The sequence below is a fragment of the Desmodus rotundus genome, chromosome 1, assembly GCF_022682495.2.
Source record: "Desmodus rotundus isolate HL8 chromosome 1, HLdesRot8A.1, whole genome shotgun sequence".
NCBI lineage: Eukaryota > Metazoa > Chordata > Mammalia > Chiroptera > Phyllostomidae > Desmodus > Desmodus rotundus.
The window spans coordinates 101,761,058-101,780,844 of record NC_071387.1 but is presented as its reverse complement, the minus strand read 5'-3'; the positions used below and the strand labels follow the sequence as shown (position 1 = coordinate 101,780,844).

Sequence of the window (19,787 nt, the reverse complement as noted above, 5' to 3'; positions counted from 1 at the left end):
TTGGGCAGGAAGTAGGCTTAGGCATCGAGGGGAGGACTGACGGGAGGCTTGGGGTTGGGCAGCCGGTCCTGCGGGGATCCCAGGCCTGGCAGAGTCAGTCTGGCCCCACCCTGCTCCCTCCACTCCGTGCCCTGGCAGCATGACCTCTTTGCCGGCGGCCCTCCCAGCCTGGTCTGAGAGGCCAGGGACGGGTTGGAAATGAGGTGTCCGGAGATGTAGGACGGGTTGTGCTGGAAAGCGGTCCGTGTTCACAGGGAGGCCTGGATCTGCAAGGGGGACTGACGGAGTAGTAAGGCTGGGTCGGAGTGGGTGCCAGCCTGTGGGCGAGGCAGGGTTGGAGAAGCCCCATGCTGAGCCGAGGGTTAATCCACCGGGGGCTGGGTCTTGGGGGAAGGACCAGGGTGGCCAAGGGTACCTGAGGCTCAAAGCAGCTGCTGCTTAGCCACTGGTGAGGAGCTCTTTCAATATTTTGATAACGGCCACAGCTGTCAGGTGCAGAACGTATCCAGGGAGAGCTGGCAGGGGGCCATCCGAGCAGTGGCTCCCTGGGGGCTGGCTCTCTGGCAGAGGTGCCCCCAGAGGGTGGGCCCACATCACATTCTTGGGGAATGACTCAGGGGCAGGCAGAATGGTGATTCATCATGGACCCCCGGCCTGTCCCTGTTGCCAGCGCCCAGCCTCCCTCTGGCTCCAGTCAGGGCTGTGGGTAGCTCACTAGGCCCCCAGGACCGAGTGTGAGTCAGCCCATCTTGGCTGGAGGGCCAGCATGATTTTCCATGCCTTGCATTGTTCTCCTAGAAAAGTAAATGTGTGTTACAAAACACAGGGTGAAGCCAGGCCAGCCCCCTCCTGTCCCTTTGGTAGGCAGGAAAGAGAGGGAAAGAGAGGGTCCTCAGTGCCAGGTACACTGGCTCTTCCCCATTTTACAGATAGGAAAACTAAGGTTCAGAGAGGTTAAGCCACCTACCCAAGGTCACACAGCTGTATTCGTGGCAGAGCCAGGAGTTAAACCCAGCTTGGCTTCAAGCTACAGCCTGTGGGCTCTTCCCAGGGGGTTGCAGGCCAGGTCTGAACTTGTACTGCATCGCTTCCAGTTCACAGATGTGCTTCTCAGGGTTTGGGGGTGTTTGTCAATATGCAGATTTCTGGGCCCTGCCTAGACCCACCCTACCATAATCTCAGAGGGAGGACCCTGGGGTCTGCATTTGTAAATGCTCCTCAGGTCCAGACGGTGTATGGTTGGAGGTGGACGAATGGCTGTCCCCAGGAGGGTGGGCTGGGCCTACACCCTGGGAGGAGAAGGCTCTTGTAACAAACAGGCTGTTCTGTCCTACACACTCCCCTCTCTGTGGGGCTTGGGGAATGCTGCCGTGCTTGTTTCAAACTGGTTCACAGAAACACCCCAAGCCAGACAGTGAGTGAGCAACTCTCCAGCTGCTGGGGAAACAATGACAGCAAACAAAGACACTGTTTCCTGAACCTTCAGGAAAGTGGTGGCCTCCTGGGAACCAGCAGCGGGCCCGCTACAGAGAGGAACAGGGTTCAGGGGCTGAGGATGGCCTGGTTGCCAGGGAACCCGATGGCCCTGCAGGTGCCATCTCTGTAGGGTTAACCATCAAGCAAATGCCAGGAAAGCAAACACCCTCCCCGAAGAACCCCCATCCCACATGGCAGAGGAATGAGTCACTTGGCATAAGAGGAGAACCAAACAAATCCCATCTGCCCAGAAGAGGATGCACAGGGCCAGAACGCAGCTCCCACCCCGTCCGGCCTGCCCAGAGACCAGCGGCGTGCACACGTGTGTGCACACGTGTGTTTACACACGCGCAGCCACACCAACTCAGAGCCCAGCTTGTAGAGAATGAGGGAGGAGGGATGGTGAGGCACAACTCAAATTCCTCTCTAAACCTGCTAATTCTCTCTGAAGCTCCCGGAGGGCCCCAGCTGAGTCAGCAGGAGCCTGGGAGGGTGGAAGGAGTGGGGGTCCAAGAGCTTCGGCACTGAGGCAGGCTGACCTGGGAACCAGCTCATGGGGCACAGGCCTCTCAGGACCTCAGTGCCCTTTCCTGGCCCATGAGATAAGAGCTTCCTCCCAGCTGGGGAGGGTGAGTTGGCTTTACCCTGGTGTGGGGTGGGGGTTCTTGGTGACAGTCAACCAGCTCAGGCATGTCAGGCATGTGGCATGTTGCTTGGCACACAATCACCCTCAATAAACGAGAAATGACGTTAGTATCATCAATGTTGTGGCTGTTACTCAGCATCTGAGCTACAAGCCTGTTTACTTGGAGGTCCCTATTCTGGTCTCCTCCCATCGGTGGACTTTTACCTTCCTAAGGGGTGTGGGGAAAGGAGATTTGGAAGTTGGAAGAAGTCTAGTTTGGAGACAGTTTGAAGTTCTTATAATTGCTTGAACCCCTCAGCCTCACTAGCAATGAGCCTCCAGCTACAGATGTAAACCCCCCCCATTTGTTGAGCCTTCACTAACTGCCAGGGGGCCTACTAAGTGCCTAATACCTGGGAGCTCACCCTGTGACAGGGATGCTACAGATGGGCCCATTTCACACATGAGGAAAGTGGAGGCTCAGAGAGGGAAAATGACTTGCCCATGTTCACACAGCTGAAAGGGACTGAGCGAGGACGCCAACCCAGGTCTCCCCAGGCTGCTCCCCGTGTCCCCATCTCTGGAGCCTGACAGGCTCTTTTTTCCAGATGCTTCCTGGCGGCTTCGTACTTGTTTGTATCTTTGTCTTGGCCATTAGGCTCTCAGCAACTGAACGGTACAGCAGCTACCTTCCTCAGCATGGGTTCTCTTTTCCCCCAGACTTCGCGTCTTCCATAACCCTGTCCGCCAGCATCTCTCCGTCCTCTTCCGACAAGGAAGGAGGTTGGAGCCACAGAGTGGATGGGGCATGACGTTGGGGGACAGGCCAGGGGACAAAGGAAAAGCTCTGGGAAGAGGGAATGACAGACTTGGGTCATTTTTAAACGAGTTTTTTAAAAGTAACTGGAAAAAACAATTCAAACAAATACCAAAAAAAATTTTTTTAAAACAAACTTCAAGCCCTGGCTGAGTGGCTCAGTTTACTGGAGCATCGTCTCTGCACAGAAAGTTGCCGGTTTGATCCCCAGTAGGGCCTGTATCCACACGGGAGGCAGCAGATCTCTGTGTCTCTCTGTCTCTGTCTCTCTCTCCTCTCCCTCCCTCCCTCCCTCCCTTCCTCTCGGTCTAAAATCAATGCGAATGTCCTCAGATGAGGATAATAAACAAATAAATAAATAAATACCCAAACACAATGAAAGGGTATACAATGCAAATTCAGATTTCTCTCTAGTCCCTCCCAAGGTGACTCATGGTTAAGTTGCTGTAGATCCTTCTGGAAGGTTCCTGTGCAGGTACACATGCGCATCCTCGCCCTCACCCTGTCCCTGGCACTGTGCTCCTGGCCCCTGACTGCCAGTCTCAGCAGGACTCCCTATGGCTTTTCATCCTTTTCCAGGGACGGGGTCTTTCCTGATGGGAACACACCCTGGACTTTTTAACCACCCCCTCCCAAGGCCACCTGATGTCTTTCTCTCCAGCACCAGCCTGCCCTGAACATCCCCTGAGGCATGCTTAGCCCCACGTGAGAGCCCCCTGCAGTGACAGGTAATGGGGTGGGGGATTAAGGAAAGGGTTTCCAGGCCGATCTGTGACATGGGCAAAAGCAGAGGGGCCAACATGATTCCCTTCTGAGCTCCGTCTGTGACCCACTTGGGTTGTGTGGAAGGGGTCCTGGGTGACCAAGCTCTGCTGAGTTGAGGCTTCTGCAGGTCCCAGGCAGGCCCCCACCTGTGTTCTGAAGCCTTGACTCCTCCCCGACACCTCCTGGCATCACAGGCTGGCTGGAGGTGAGTTCCTTGGTGCCCTCCAGGCCCTGTCTTAACCTCAGTCTGGAAGGAATTCACTTTCAGACAAAAGGAATTGCTCAAGCCCTTAGCTGCCCACTGAGGAACTCCCCACCAGGGGGTGGGGGGAAGGTGCCTGAGAGAGGATCCAGGCAGAGCCAAGTCCACAGAAGAAATGATAGCATTTGATTTGGAGGAAGGTCTGTTCAGGGCCTGTTTACCTGAGCTGCTGGGGGGCTGCAGGCAAGACCCCTTGCTCCTGGCTTCTCACAGGGGGACTTTTCAACACTTCAGATTCCTGGACCCCGCCCCACAGTCCCCTGTAGGATCTCACGTGTTCAAAGCCCTGGAATCTGCATTTTTTACAAACCCCACGGGGACCCTGAGGCACACCTTCAGCGCCATTGCTGCTTGCAGGGCCCTTTATCCTTTTTAGGTTCCCAGACCCTTTTAAAAATTTAATTTAAGGGTCATCAATTTTTTTAAATTATTAGTATGTATGTATCTTCTCACCTCCCCCAAGAGAAAGGCCCTGTGCTGTTTTGTTTTTTGATTTTTTCCCCCTTTCTCTTTTCTCCTCAATGTAGCGGAACCAGGTGGCCAAGGCCGGGGGAATGTTAGTAGTATCTGTTAGTGATTGAATGAGTGAACCTTTTGAAAGTGATAGACCCACCCCCAGAAAAATGCATATATGGACACAGATGTTAAAAGCAAGTGTAGGGGGGCCTGGTCAGTGTGGTTCAGTTGGATGGAGCATCTTCCGGTAGACGAAAAGTTTGCGCGTTCGATCCCCAGTCAGGATGTGAAGAAGGCAACCAACCAATGTTCGTCTCTTACGTCTCTCTCATTCTCTCTTTCTCTCTTCTCTCTCTCTTCCTTCTTTCTCTAAAACAATGGGGAAATGTCCTTGGGTGAGGATACAAAAAAAAACGGAAAGAAAGCAAGTGTAGGGGAATTCACAAACCCCCTTAAGCTCATCCACAGATGGGTTTAAGAATAAAGTCTTCTCCCTGGCTGGTGTAGCTCAGTGGATTGAGTGTGGGCTGTGAACCAAAGGGTCACCGGTTGGATTCCCAGTGAGGTCACATGCTTGGGTTGTGGGTAGGTTGGGGGGGCATTGATATTTCTCTCCCTTTCTTTCTCCCTCCCTTCCCTTCTCTCTAAAAGTAAATAAATAAAGTCTTTTTTAAAAAAAATAATAACGTTTTCTAGTCTCTGTAACACTGGAACCACACTCCTTTGGTGCCAGAAGCAAGAGAAGGCCCAAAGGATTCTAGGTGGTCTCAAAGGCGGCCGGGTCTGGGCCAGGGTAAGCCATTTGGAATCCACTTCCACCAACCTCCTTATTTTATCAATAAAAAACAGGTGGGGTGGATGCCCAGTGTGGGTCCCTGCCTCCCTCCCCTGCAGACTTCATTGCTGGCATCCAAGCCCTAATAGCCCTTTGGCCATAATTTATCTTGTTGCTTTCTGGAATCTGCCTCCGAGACTGTGAACTCCTCCTTCCCAGCGAGGCGCGGAGCCCTCACTTTCCTCCAGAGTGGCGCTGAACCCTCCCAGCTTTCGGGGCCTCCTCCAGGGTCACTGCCAGAGTGGGTTGACTGTCTGTCCAGACACAGCCTTCTCCGTGGCCCACAGTGTAACCGGGCACACGCTGGCAGAACTGTACAATGTGGCTCTTCTGGACCGGAATCCAGCAGCTTTTATGACCAGCCATGAAGTAGTTCTGTCCTGCCAGGGCCTGGAGTTATCAAGTCTCAAAGGATTTTTTGTCCTCCCTAATGGCACGATGATAATGACGGCGAAGCTTCCTGCACATTTGGGCCAGGCACTGTGTTAAGTGCTTTGTGTGAATTATCTACAAGGACCTTTTCATAACCTTTTGGGATGGGGGTGATTATCAACTGTTTGACAAATAAGAAAACTGAGGCTGGGAGCAGCTGACCATTTTATGGCTATAGGATCTGAGCTCTGGCAGGCGCACTCCAGATCCCCCTTTTCTCAATTGCCATCGATGCTGCTACCACCCGAGTGTAATTCACTTGCTATCCAGGACACAGAGACCCGTCCAGGTTTCTGCCGCGCCCGGCTGGAGGGCCCACCTGGGTGTTACCAACAAGAGAGGCAGCAGAGAGCTAGGTGAGGGCCCTTAGCCAGGGGGCGCGCCAGACCCGGGGATGAGGGTGGGGCTGAGGGTGCTCAGGAAAGCGGCTTGTGCTACCCCGCCCGCCTGCCCAGCCATTGGCAGGGGTGGGGCTGGGGGTATCCGGAAAAGATTCCCTGTCCCCACCCCCAACCCATGCTGGGCACTCCACCGGCTCCCTCCCAGCCAAAGGCCCTCGCGGGACAAGTCTGGAAGCCCCGCCCGTCCGGTAGCCCCGCCTTCGGGAAGGTAAGCACCACCTTCCCGGGAGCGGCCGGGAGAGCCTTTGGCCCGAAGGCGCCCCGCCCCCTGCGAGTTGTGACCTGGCGCCGCAAACGCGCCGCACTCGGGCTCCCGCGCTGTCGCTCGCTCACTTGCACCCACCGCCGCCCCTCGGTGCGCGCAGGGACCCCCCCGACGCCCAGTACGCAGTCCCGCACCGCGACCGGCTGCTCGCCAGCGCACCCCGAGAGCCACCATGAACTCGCTCTTTAAGAAGAGAAACAAAGGCAAATACAGCCCCACGGTGCAGACACGGAGGTGAGGAGGCGTCCGCACACCGCTCGCAGACGTCCCCGCGAAACCTGCGCGCTGCGGGGCGCACTAGGTCGAGAAGTGCCGCGGGGGCGGGGGGGGATGTGAACCGCCGGGCCCTTAACGCAGCAGGGAGCCCAGGAAGCACTGTCCTGGGAGGCCCAGGGGGAGGGAAACTGAGCCAGGAGTGCGCTTCACGCTGGAACGCGGGGCCCGAGGACCAGCCTAGAGCCGCGAAGCCCCGCCGCAATGAAGATGGGCTGGGGGCGCCCGAGGGAAAACACTATAGCTGGCACCAGTGAGTTCTATAGGAGCCCAGAGAGCACTGACTTAGCTCCTAGAGAGCGGGGAACTGAGCTGGAGGTATTGAGGAACTCCGTGACCCAGGGTCGTCCTTGCGCCAGGGGTCCTCCCGGGCCAGAAGCACCGCCCAGGTGGGGAGCAGTGATCCTGAGGACGCTACACCCAAGGCCGGGGTCGGGGGGTGGGCGCAGGCGACTTAGGAAGCACTGTCTCTGAGAGCACGGGGTCGGGAAAATTGAGCTGAGGTGTGGGAGGGGGCGTACCCCTGCGCTTCTAGGAGAGTTCGCAGGTGCTTCTGGCGTTAGGGAGGCTAGAAGTGAGGAAGGGTCACTGGTTGGGGGTTGCCACTTGCAGCAATACTTCCCGGCACCTGCCTTCCTGCGTTCGAGACTCGTCCAGAATAACTGGTGGGTGTAGGGTCGCTTGGGTGGGGGGCGCAGGGTGAAGCACCCTGTGTTCCCGCCCCCCGCAGCTGCCAAGCGGGGATCCGCGCTGCGGTTGGCGGTGTCTTCTGGGCGGTGTCCAGACCTTCTGGCTGCCTGATTTGCCAGGGGCGTGCCGCCCCCGCCCCACCAGCCCCGAAACTGGCGGCGTCCCTGAGCCCGGCGTTCCCAGGGCGGCTTGGGAAGGGAATGACATGTCTTGATGTGTTTGGGTTGAGATGGCAGCCCACGTCCGTTTTGATAAGCCTAATAATGTATTCACTTAATAACCGGTTTAGGGGAGTCTCGTGAAGATGCTGAGAATGAGGGAGGGGGCAGGACTTCGACGTTTGCCTTGTCCCCTCTCTAGGGAGGGGGCATTTTAGGAGGGAGCACTTTACCAAATTTCTTCCTACAAGGGGCTTTGGCAGGTGGAGGGCTCAGAATTGCACAGCCCACCTGCCTGGGTATCTTCCCCAAGATGCACTCACCCTGCGCCCCACCTCCCCTTGTTCCGAGCAGCTCCTAACTCCCTCCCAGGCCCCAGATGAAGGAAGGTAAGAAGACTGGCCAGGGCTCCCACCCTGCCCCTGTGGTCCAGCCCAGGCAGACCTGTTTGACAAGTGCTGGTGCAGGCGTGTGGGCACAGCCCTTTCAGAAACTCCACTGCGCATCGATCCTACCAGCCCCGCCCCCCACCTCTCCTTTGGGCTGTTTCAAGCTCAGAGGCATTTTTTCCCCTCCCCTCCGAGGTTCCCCCAACCCCGGCCTCCTTGCTCTTTCACAATTCCAGAGATGGGGCAGGGCCCTGCACACTGTTCCTCTGTGGCTGGGTCCAGCTGGCTCTCAGCTCAGCTGTGGTCCTGTCCAGTCCCTGAGCCCTTCTCTCTCAGGCATTGCACAATTGCACGCTCTGTGCCAGCCCCGGAGGACTGTACTGTTCTACCCCCACCAAGACTAGGGCCCCTCCAGTTCTTCACACATGCACACACCCACACACCAGGAGATGGGCCAGGCCTTGCCCTGCCTCCAGTCCCCCAAGGCCTGGGCTTGGACCTAACAAGCTGAGAGGGACTTGGCCTCTCCAACAGAGGGTAGGAAGAAAGGATTCCCATCCTTTATAGCTGTGGGGGACTCTGAGGGACTGGGGTGGCAAGGACACTGGGTCCTGCCCCTCTCCATACTCCTAGTCCTAGGCAGCCAGCCTCTGCCCTTGGCTGACTGATCTGATTGAGCTCGGATCTCAGGTTAGAGGTGTCTTTCTGCAGGAAGCCTTCCTGATTATCTCCCCAGGATGGAGTGAAAGACTTCCTTTGAGCTCCCATGGCCTTGCACAGTCACAGCCCTGAGTAGGTGCCAGGCGCTTCTCCAAGTAGTCTCACCAGCCCAGTGCACCCTTCTGCCCCTTCCTTCCTGGACATGGGATCAAGTTCATGGGCTGGATCGTGGTGTGGGGGACAGCCTCTTGCCCCATTCGCTCAACAAGAATCTTTTAAGTGTTACCCAGTGCTTAGGCCTGTACTTGTTGCTCTGAGATGTGGTCACAGATCATGGGGCACTGGTCCCCAAGTGATTCTTTTACCCGAGTTTCTGGGGTTCTCCTCCATTGTGTGGATGCATGTGTTTGTCAGTGAGATTCAGCATGGCATGGTGGGTGGGAGCTTTGGCTCTGGGGCAGAGTGCCTCGCTTCTGATCTTGGCTTTGCCACATCTGCTGTGGGCAAGTCAGGGAATCTCTCAGAGCCTCAGTTTCCTCATCTGCAAAGCGGTAATGGTGCTAATATCTCCTACGAGGGGTTACAAGGCAGAGCAAATGCAACAACAAAGGGAATGCTCCTGGCACAGGAAGGTGCCCAGACAGGGAGTGGGCCGGCCTCTCACTGCCCAAGCCGAGAGGCCCTGGAAGCCAGGAGTTGTGACCGTCACACGCAGGGAGTCACAGCTCCGAGCTGCATGAGTGCGAGCAGCGCACAGAGCACCTGCATGGGGAAAACTGCGCCTCCCTGTGTGTCAGCCTTCTGGCAGCTGAAACTGGGGAGGGCTGGGACAGGGTGTGACCAACGCCACTGCTCGTGTCACCCTCGTTCTAATGACAGGTGTGGGAGCTGATGGTCACACCTGAGCTAATGACAGGGCCAGGCCTGATGGTGCAGGTCACCGAGGACAGTGTCCAACCCAGCAGGGAGGGTCAGGAGGAAATCTGCTCCCACCTTCCTGCTCTGTGACTAAGAGTGCCGCCCCGGCCAGCCCTTACTTACTTCCTGGCTGTGCAATCTGGGACGAGCTGCTTGGCCTCTCTTTGCCTCTGTGTTCTTACCTAGAGAATGGGCACAAGCATACTACCTTCCTGGTGATATGGTCGGCATGAGGATTAAATGAAATAATTTAGGAAAGAGTTAAGAATCATAGGAGGCCTCAATCCATGGCAGCTATAATGAATACAACTATTGAGCAAATGCAGATAAGGCACCTACTGTGTGCCTGAACTGGACAGGGTATGCACTGCACAGTTCCAGGGCTGCCATTCCTAGGGGGGCGGGGGTGGATGTGGAGGAAACGTTGACAATCTCCCTGCACTTGATGGAGTTGTTTAATTACGAGTACGGTTACAGGACTGGGTTTTGGGGGTGGCGGGAGCCAAGCAGGGACAGTTATCCCCAGCAAGACATGAAGCTGGACAGCTGTTTCTAGCCCAGTGGCTCTGGTGCTCCCTGACTGGTCTGAAGTGAACACTCTCAGAGCAGAGACCTTGGAGATCGGGGAGGACTTCCAGGGAAGGTGCCCAGCCTATCATGGAAGGAGTGGAGTGGTTAAGATCCAGCTCTGGAGTTAGACTGAATTCTGCCTGTTTGATTTTGGCAAAGAAATTTGACCTTGCTAAACCTTAGATTTCTCATCTGCAAAATGGGACTAATCTTGTTCTTCCAATCAGACCTAGGTCCCAGTAAGCACCCTGCAGCCTGGCCTGCTTCCCTGACCTCGCCTGGGCAGGTTGCTGCGAGAATGGCTCTATCCCAATGGGGGGAGCCTCCGTGGGAAGCAGGGCTTAGTAGGCTGGTGAAAGGTACCTGGAAGTGAGCTGGGGTACCCCGCACCTCTTGGTGATTCAAAGCACAGAATTTGATAGCCAGGTGTGAGTTTAAGACCCTCCTCAGCTGTGTGACCTTGGGCAGATCACTTACCACCTCCAAGTGTCAGTTTTCTCATCTGTGAAATGGGAGCAATGACCCTTCAGCTGGCGAGGTCAAATGTGCGTCACGGACCCGGTCCCAGGCCTGGCACGCGGTGAGTGCTCAGCAAACCACTCAGCCAACATTAGTAACCACATACTGCTGTTAAGGGTAAGGATCGTGCTCAGCCCAGAGTTGATCAGGCAGCTGGTCTTCCAACTGTGGAGGCCGGAGCCTGGGTGGGGAATGGGGTCAGCCGACTCCCATCCATCCACCCGAACATTCACATGGACTCTTTCACACACCCCCCTTAAGCAGACACGCGGAGAGACACACATGCACACGTTTATTAGTGACAGCTGGAAAGCCTGAACGATTTGACAGGGAGGCTTTCCCTGGCCTCGAAGCCTCCTTCCAGCCATGTGGGTGAGTGGACTGCGGTGATCTGCCCAGCCATTTCTCGAGCACCGACTATATGCCTGCCATGGCCATGGATGTCACAGCATGTCATTCTGCCACGGTGCCTGCCCTTGGTGGTGACAGCCTGTTTCACAGAAGGTTACACTGAGGCCAGGAGTAAAGGCACTCACCCTGGTTCACAGCTCTCAATGGCTGATGCCGGCAGCTCCGGGGCCCCTGGATAAGGGAGCTTGGTCTCTCCACCAGGACCTGGGGCTGGTGGCAGCTGACTAGGCACTTCCCTGGGCCAGCCATTGGCTTTTGTATTTGATAACTCCACCCGGCAACCCTTTGCTCCTCTCATCTCTTTGGCTTTGCCCTCACTTGCCTAGTCCGTCTCTTGGCAGAGGGAATGAGGCCTGATAAATTAGACTCAGAACCGAACCAGCTGAACCTCCAAGGATGGCTGCATTATAATGGTGGCATTTCAGGCATTGTCAGGGGCAATCATCTGGGGACAGGGAGTTTTGGGGGCGGGCTTAGCTCAATGCACACCACTTAGGCAATACCCTGAGGAGAGGGAAGGGCAGCAGGAGGATCGTGGGGGCTGGGGAGAAGCCAGCCTGGAAAGCATTTCCAAGGTTCCTTGTCAGGGGAGGAGGACCCAGGGTTCCCATCTTGTCACTGCCACCTGCCATCTTCCAGCCTACCTGTCCCGGCCTGTCTAGGCAGCTGGAGCGGGAAATAGCCTCTGGTCTTTGTTCTCTCTGCTTTTGGGTGGTCTTCTGTGTTGCAGCCTCGTGAGCCAGGGGAGGGAGGCCCCTAGCTCAGTTTTCGGTCTCCAGAAAGGCTGGAGCTGTGTGCAGGTTGAGCCGTGCCCTTTCCCCCACTTCTCCCGCCTCCAGAGGAAGCAGACCAGACTGGGCCACCAGCCTCTCTTGCCTGGGCACTGTAGTAGTCTCTTCACAGCTCCTGCTTCCATCCCAGCACCCCAGTCCCTTCTCCCCGTGGTACCCAGGGAGCTCTTTGTGAGATGCAAATCCGATTCTGTCCCCCTGCTGCTTTAACCCCTGCCCAGGCTCCCTTTACTCGCAGGCCCTGGGAGCTGCTGCCCTGCACAGCATGGATGGGACTGTTCACCCTCACCTTTCCACACTGCATGCAGCCAGCGGACCTTCGCCCGCACTGTTCCCCTGCCTGGAATGCTCTTCCCACCCGTCTTCCCTGCCTTACTTGCCTTCCTCTTGCAAGGATCTCTGCTGTTCCTCAGGGAAGCCCTCCCTAACCTCTCTGCTGGGGCAGACCCACCTCCTCTATGGTCTTGCCATCTCCTTTGTGGCTCTTATCTCAGCAGCCTTTGGACTCTGTGGTGGCCAGATGGAGATGAATGTCTGTCTCCCCCACAGACCGGCTGGCGCAGTCCGTGTGCTGAGTGAATGAATGAGGGTGAGCTAACATTCTCTCCCTCCTCAAACATCGCACAGAAGCAAACACACTGGAGTGCTCTCATGCGTGCACACCCCTCCACACCCCGACCAAGGTGGGGCGAGGTTTTATCTGTGGACAGAAATTCGAGGGCCATAGCAGCGAGTGCCTACTGACCCCTGTCCCCATCCAGTCACCTCTGGAGCTTAGTAGACAGCAACAATGCAGGGTGAGAAGCTGAGATAGTGGAGGTGGAGGGGCCGTGAGCCAGGCTGGTGAGCTTCCGGTGGAGGGGGCATCTAGGACCTGAAGAGAAAGCACTGAGGAGCACGAGATGGCGAGGTGTGCATGCATTCGCGTATCCCTGAAAAGGCACGCCGCAGGACCAGAGCAAGTTAAGGGGAATGCACAGGGTACGTTCGTGTACGTTTTTAAGAACATGCATACACACAATTCCATACACTGTTTCTGGATGCAGACACAGATATGTATGGAAAGTGTAAAACAGGCTTAGGAAGCAACCAGAAGCTCCAAAATTACACTGTCCCTGAGGAGGGGGCTAAGGGATAATGAACAATAACATTTTTATTTCTTTTTAAACAAAATCTGAAGCAAATCTGGCAACATGGCAACATCAGCCGAATCTTGGTGGTAGGATTCTTTTTAGGACTTTTCTGCATGTTTGAGTTAGGTCATTGGGTTTTCAGGTTTTTCATAGAGATGGGTGGGATGGAAAAGGAGAGCTGGCAGAGGAACAGCAGGGGCAAGACCCGGGAGGGGAGCCCAGAGTCCTGCATCTCAGCGTCCAGGCAGTAGGAAGAGGAAGGGTCTAGGGGAGGAGGAGGAAGCAGCTTCAGGATAGTAGGGTGCCCAAGGCATGGGGAGCAGGAATAGAGGGCAAGCAGGAAGGCTCTGGATGGGGAGGAGATGGAAATTTGGGGGGTGGGGAGGGGAACTGGAAAGGTGTGAATATACAAGAGTCTCTGAGGTTGAGTCCTAGCCTGGTGCAGCTGCCCTAAATTATAACTGTTATACCCTCGTCTCTCTCTTCCAGGTGAGGGTCAGAGTTTCAGTAACCTGCCCAAGGACTCTCAGCTGCTGGGAGCTGGGAGCAGGCAAGCCACTGGGGGGGTGTCCCAGCTGGCAGCTGGTCCATTCTTTCCTGGGCAGAGGAATTTTGTCAGGTCTTGTGACAGAAACGCACACCCAGTGCGGTGGCCAGCAGCTCCACCCACTGCCTGCTGACCCTGGAAGGCTGCAGAGCTGTAGGCAACAGTCGTGTGCAGAATTCTTTTTTTTTTTTTTTTAAAGGAAGAGAAATATCAGTGTGGGGTTGTCTCTCATGCACCCCCTCACTGGAGACCTGGCCTGCAACCCAGGCATGTGCCCCGACCAGGAATCAAACCGGCGACGCTTTGGTTCACAGGCTGGCACCCAATCCACTGAGCCATGCCAACCAGGGTGGGCGCAGAATTCTTTGTTGCTCCAGATGCCTGGGCTCAGACTGCACACTCGTACCTTTTAAGGTTTTCTCCATCCAACCTTAGCGGGGACTTGGGTTCCAGTTGAAGTCTGAGGAAGATTCTGAGTCTGTGCCACTAAGGACATAGAGAGCTCCAGTTCCGTTGCTCTGCAAAAGGAGCTTGACTCTTCTCAACTATAAAATGAGCAACCAAACCCCCGTGGTAGAGAGGGAAAACCCGAGGCCCATTGGCAAGGATGGGGGCAGGCAAAGAGGACGGAATAGGAAAAGCCTGGGTGTGGGAGCCAAGAACCTGCCTTCCGGGCCCCTTGTCAGCTGTGCCACGGCCACACTCCTGCCCCACTCTGGACTTTGCTCTTCATCACTGGAGTACAAGCCTCGAAAAGGCAGGGACTTTGCATGCTGTGTGGTTGCTTCCGAACCCCCTGAATGGTGCTGAGCACATAGTGGGTGCTTCCACAGTGGTGGAAGGTCTATTTCTAATCTGCGAATCGGAGGCATGTGGGCTTGTGGAGAAGACTGGAGATGATGTGTGTAAGGCATCAAGCATGTAGTAGGTGCTTAATAAATGGAGACCTCTACTCCTTGTCCAGTGGTCTTGAGCCAAGAATACTGTCCTAACACCCAGGGGTGCCGAGATCAGCTTGAGCCCCATTTAAACCTTGCAAAAATCTTCAAGACATTCCCTGGTGTCACCAAAAGTGGCTTGAATTTCTGTGTTTTGTCTGTCACAAGTGCCCAGAAGCACATGCCTGTCACGGGCGAGAGGTGGGTGGCCTTTCCCAGGCAGAAACAGACTAGGCTGTGACACAGAGCCGTTCTTACTACACCAATGGCCGTCTCAATGTAGGATCGACTTCCACAGCTCTAACAGCTGGGTGTGGAGAAATTTACTGCCTAATCACTGTAGAAGGTCTGGTAGGGAGAGTATCAGTCTATTGGCCGATCAATCTGGTATTTATTGGGTGCTTCCTGTGCACTGCTTTCTCACAGGACTTCCTTCCTGTAGAGACGAGGACTCCTCCTCACTCTGCTCCCCTAGTCCGGCGACATGTTGCTGGGGGTCGTTTTCTCACCCCCGCTCGACTGCACATTAGAATCGTCTGAGCAGCTTTAAGCACCGAGGACCAGGTCCTGCTGAAGACCAGCTGAGTCGGGATCTCTGAGGAAGGGCCCAGACTTCCGTCTTTGGATGTGCAGCCAGCGGGGTAACCCACATGCCGGGTTGGCCGGGAAGCCCATTATGTTTCTTCTGGGATTGATTGGGCTGTTTTGAGAATGTCGGCTGTCTCCTGCTGTTGGCTTCTAGGGGGTAGAGGCTGGGGGTGCTGCTGAACATCTTCCAATGCACGAGACACCCCCACAGCAGAGAATTTTTTGGCCAAAATGTCAATAGTACTAAAAAACTTTACAAACCACTTTCAACATATTCAGTCAGTCATAGCACCTTCTCCATATGCCGCACAAATCTTTTCTTGCACTGCAGTTGTGTTTTTACCTTTCTTGAAATAATAAAACTCAATATGCTGAAAACGTTGCATATTTTCTTCCATCTTCAATATTAAAATGACTGCACAAAAATTCACCAATTTTGATAAATTTATTTTTAATGCACGCTGAGGTGACAGCTGTCACAATACAATGTAACAGAATTGTTCCAAATGAAGTTGAAGACAGCTAAGCCATCACACGGAAGAAGCATAATGGGCTTCTTGGCCGGCCCAGCATCCACCCCTATCGCCCCGCTCCAGTCCGTCTCCGAGTTACGCACCGCGCTTCTTCCTTTCAGCAGCGGTTGCCCGGCCTGTCTCCCTCTATTCTTTTATTCTCAGCCTCCCCATACCATCTCATTTCAGGTGGGTCGCATGAAATAAAATGGCCTAGAGCCGGCTTTTGTTTTATTTTCGTATTCTCACCTGAGAGTCTTTATCTTTTAACAGGTGAGTGTAACTCATTTATGGCATTGTAATGACTGATGTGTTTGGACCTACTCCTGACATACTGTTTTGTAGTCCTTTTTATTATTCTTCTTCTTTGTTTTCTTTGTGTTCTTTTCTTCCATTTTAGTGGATTGAGCTATTTTTCACAATTAAAATTAGGATATAAGGCCTGAAAGGACAGAGCAAGTGAAAAAAATGCCCTGACCCAGGTGCTTCAAATCTTTGTAATTACAGTTATTGGGATGCTTTTTCTCAATCCTGCGTATGAGGCTATAAACCTGGACAAGAGGACTCACCCATCTTTCAGGAGAGCCCTTCTGCAGCCCTTAATTCCAGGCCTTGCCTAGGCTTGGGGCTCAGTAAGTAGATGTTAAGTTAAACAGATCATTTTTTACACATCTTCAAAAATGCCTGTCTGCATGGGCTTGGTAATGGAGAGGGCCTGTCCCAGAGCCTGTAAGAAGGGCAGAGGTATGAGAGGGAGTCGCTGGGCGGGGGTGAAAATTTATTCAGCAATAATTGCGCATTTAAAATATTGAGGATCTAGAAAACCATCTGGGGCAGCAGCAGTCAGCAGCATGGACACCTCCTAACACTGTGGCCCTGAGCAAGTCGCCCCTCCTCCCCGGCCTCAGTGTCTTCATCTGCAGCGGGACGATGATAGTGCCCATGGGTTGTTATGAGGATCAAAGCAGGAACCTGGTCAGGCACCGGGGAGGGCGTGGCCCAGGGAGGCGTTCCCTCATTCCCTCCGTGCCCATCCCTTCCCCGCCCCCGCAAAGGCCCGCTCAGAGGAACAGGTGGGAGCCTGGTATCTTAGGAAAATGACTCAGCCTCAGTCACTACCACTGATTGTTACCCAGCCACTAGGATTACTTGCACTAATGGAGATGTCAACAAGATGCCAATCACTGTCTCCCCTGGGTGGTGAACACCTTGCTGCATCGTCCTCCCTCCCCAGGGCTCCCCCGATGTTGCCCCCTCTGTGGATCTGTATTGCTGTTCCCGTGTTCTGAGGAGGTGAATCTGGAGCTTGTAAAAATTCTGGCACCACTACTTCCCAGCTGTGTGACCTTAGGCAGTTTCTTAACCCCCCTGAGCCTCAGTTATCTGCATCTGGAGAATGGGGGGACAGGCATTGTTGACTGCTATAAAATGTCTGCTTGATTCAACACCTATTTATTGAGTCCTGAGCCTATTCAAGGACTGGGATTAAGGGCTACAGAAGGGCCCCCAAAAGATGAGTAAGTCCTTATTGTCAACAAGTTTATAGCTTAATGGGCAGGATTAAGACTGTAGGATGCCTACCTCCTGGGCCTGTGATTTCAGTGCGATGCATGAAAATACTGAGTGGGCCATAGGCACCTAGTAGGTGCTCTTAGTGTTTAGTTGTTCTTATTCACAATCAATTCCTGAGTGCCTGCTGTGTGGGCCTTTGTATCGGGGGACGTTGTCTGGGAGTGACAAGCCTTTGTTCTCAGCCAGGTAGTGTTTAAAGAAGGTGGAGACTGGGGCCAGGTCTGGAGGTTTCTAGGGAGCTGCTCAGGCCTTGGCTCACCCTGGAGGCAGGCAGGACCCAGAAGAGGATGACGGTGGCCAGCAGGAGGCCGTGACCCTTCTCTGGGCTCTGGGAGGGGCCAGGTTGGTTCTGGGAGAGGTGTGCCCTCCTTTACATTCCAGGCATTCCGTGGCTGACACCTCCTGCTCCTGCCTGCTCCTGAGCACACCTACTGAGGCAGAATTAACCCCAAGAGGGAGGAACTGGAGACATGATCAAAGGCTGGAACTTGGGGACTGACTCAGGCCTGAAAGTCAAGGTGACTTTGGCCAGCGAGGAGATCTGTCCCCACCAGACATGCCCTGTCCCCTCCAGTTCCCATCCCTACAACAAGAGCAAGTTGAACAGTTTGGGGCCGGAAGGAACAGCTGGCGCAGTCACTGGGGTGTGATCTGCTGCCCAGAGTGGCGGTTGAGGAAAGTGGCCATTCTTCCAGCCTGGAGGGAGGGGTGCTGGAGAGCAAGCCAAGGGCCCCCAGTTCTGCCCTGGGGCCTGGGGGTAAGGATGCTGCAGCTCTGTGGGTCTGGGAAAGGGTGCTGGGCTTTTGGCTCCATTCTGCGTTCTCCGGCATGCCATATCCAGGCACCATGCTCTACTGGGCCAAATAGGAGCGTTGGATTGTTTTGAAGTCAGGCAGCCAAAACCTGCCCTTGGGCAGGCATCTGGCCAGCCTGTGTAGGTCTGGAGGGAAGTGGCAGGGAGAAGGAATGACCATTTACTACGTGACCCTAGGTACCAGTCACTGAGCAAGGCAGATAGAGGCTCTGAGCATGTATCAGCTTCGTTGGGGCAAAACTCACAGTCTCTATGGGCTTGGAGCAAGGGGTCCAGAGGCCTCAGAATCATTCAAGCTGCGCCGTTCCGTGCAGTAACCACTGGCCTTGCGAGATGTGCTTCGAACACAGTAGGTGTGCTGCAAGGGAAAACTGCGTGCCAGGCTTTGAAGACTTGGTATGAGAAAAGGAATCTAAAATATCTCATTACTCCTCTGGGTTGTTGGCTCCATGAGGTCAGGTATTATCATAGCATGCCTTGTTCATCATGTGCTGCAGGATTTAGTATGGGTCATAGCAAGTAGTAGATGCTCCATAAATATGCAATAATGTCCAATGAGAAAAAATGAAATATCTCATTAATAATGCTGTTCTATTGGCTACCTGTCAATAAAACATTTAGATATGTTAGGTTGAATAAAATACCTTATAAAAGTTAGGTGTACCTGTTTCTTTTGACTTTTTTTGATGTGGCTACTAGAAAGTTAAACTACAAATGTGGCACATCCTATTTTTATTGGGCAGTGGTGGTCTTGAACTCAGTGAGGTAGTACCCACCACCCCGCTCCCCGGCACGTTTCCCACCTATTGAATGTGTCTTTCTGTTTGCTACTCGGCCAGCTGATGCCATGACCCTGCTGTGTGGACGAGGAAATTGAGGCCAGGCGGTGAAATAACGTGCGTTGTCACTCCAAACACCAGCGGTTCATCTGACTGTTGCTGGGACAAGCTCTGTGCTGGGCGCTGTGGGCGTGGCAGTGAACAAAATAGACAAAAGCCCCAGCAATCCTGAGCCTTTGGGATGTGACAGCCTTGTCCTAGGTGCTCTATCTACAAGGATCATCTCCTTGAATTGTCTCAGTTCTCTGGGGTGGGAGAGATTCTTATCCCCACTTCACAGATGTTCTCGTCTGTGAAACTGAGGCACAGAGTGGTGAAGGGACTTGCCCGGTCCCACATAACAGGCTGACTCAGCTTCCCTCCCTGCAGGCAGTTAGAGAGAATGGACCAGTTGGTGCAGTGTGACTTGGATAGGGAGAGCTGAAGGCAGCCAGCAAAGGTGGCTCTGCTGTGGGCTGGAGGGTTGACCATTCATGGTGTCCTTGGAGGGCCCGGGTCTCTCCTGGGGGCAGGTACTTCAGGTGGCTGCAGAGTCCAGGGAGGAGACCGACCAAGTGGGACAACGGGCACTTGCGGTAAGAAGACTGAGTCTCGGCCAGGATGGTCCTGAGGTGACCCATGAGCAGAGATCTCCAGAGGCCATGGCCAGTGCAAAGGCCTAGAAGCAGGGATGAGGGCTGGGGGCAGGCGGGGCTGGTCCTGGGGGCCTTGGGGGCCTGGGCAGGAGTGTGAGCTCTATTCCGGGAGCATTTGGGAGACTGGCAAGGCTGAAGCCAGACAGTGGTGTGATTGATTGCACTGTCGAAGGATCTCTGCAACAAGTGTGCAGACGTTGGCTCGGGGAGGTGAGAGTCGGGGTGCAGGGAGACGGTTGGCATGGCCGTTGCACTGGTCCAGCTGAGAGGTGCCGACCTTGATCAGGCGGAAGCCTTAGAGGCAGAAGGAGGATGGAAGCACTGAGAGCTGGAATGGGGTGGAACCAGGGGAGGAGGGGTGGAGATCAGGGCAGTTCTTGAGGTTCTGCTTGAACAACTGGGTAGACAGGCGCTCCCCACCCTGCCTTCTGCAGTTCCCTCCTGCAGACAGGGGAGTGTTCTCAGAGCAGCAGAAACCCCGTCATGGAAACACCCT

General features: G+C 54.6%; 1 protein-coding gene across 2 annotated transcripts in view; it reads left to right on the top strand.

Moving 5' to 3' along the window:
• The first annotated feature begins 6,339 nt into the window (after positions 1-6,339).
• PPL (periplakin) overlaps positions 6,340-19,787 on the top strand; it is a 46,541-nt gene continuing 33,093 nt past the window's right edge. The window contains exon 1 of one of the 2 annotated variants that reach the window (XM_024553340.3): positions 6,340-6,568. In XM_024553340.3, coding sequence (XP_024409108.2) covers positions 6,507-6,568 — 62 coding nt within the window. In that variant the 5' untranslated portion in view covers positions 6,340-6,506. The remainder of the gene's footprint in view (positions 6,569-19,787) is intronic. The other variant, XM_024553339.3, reaches the window with a different exon arrangement.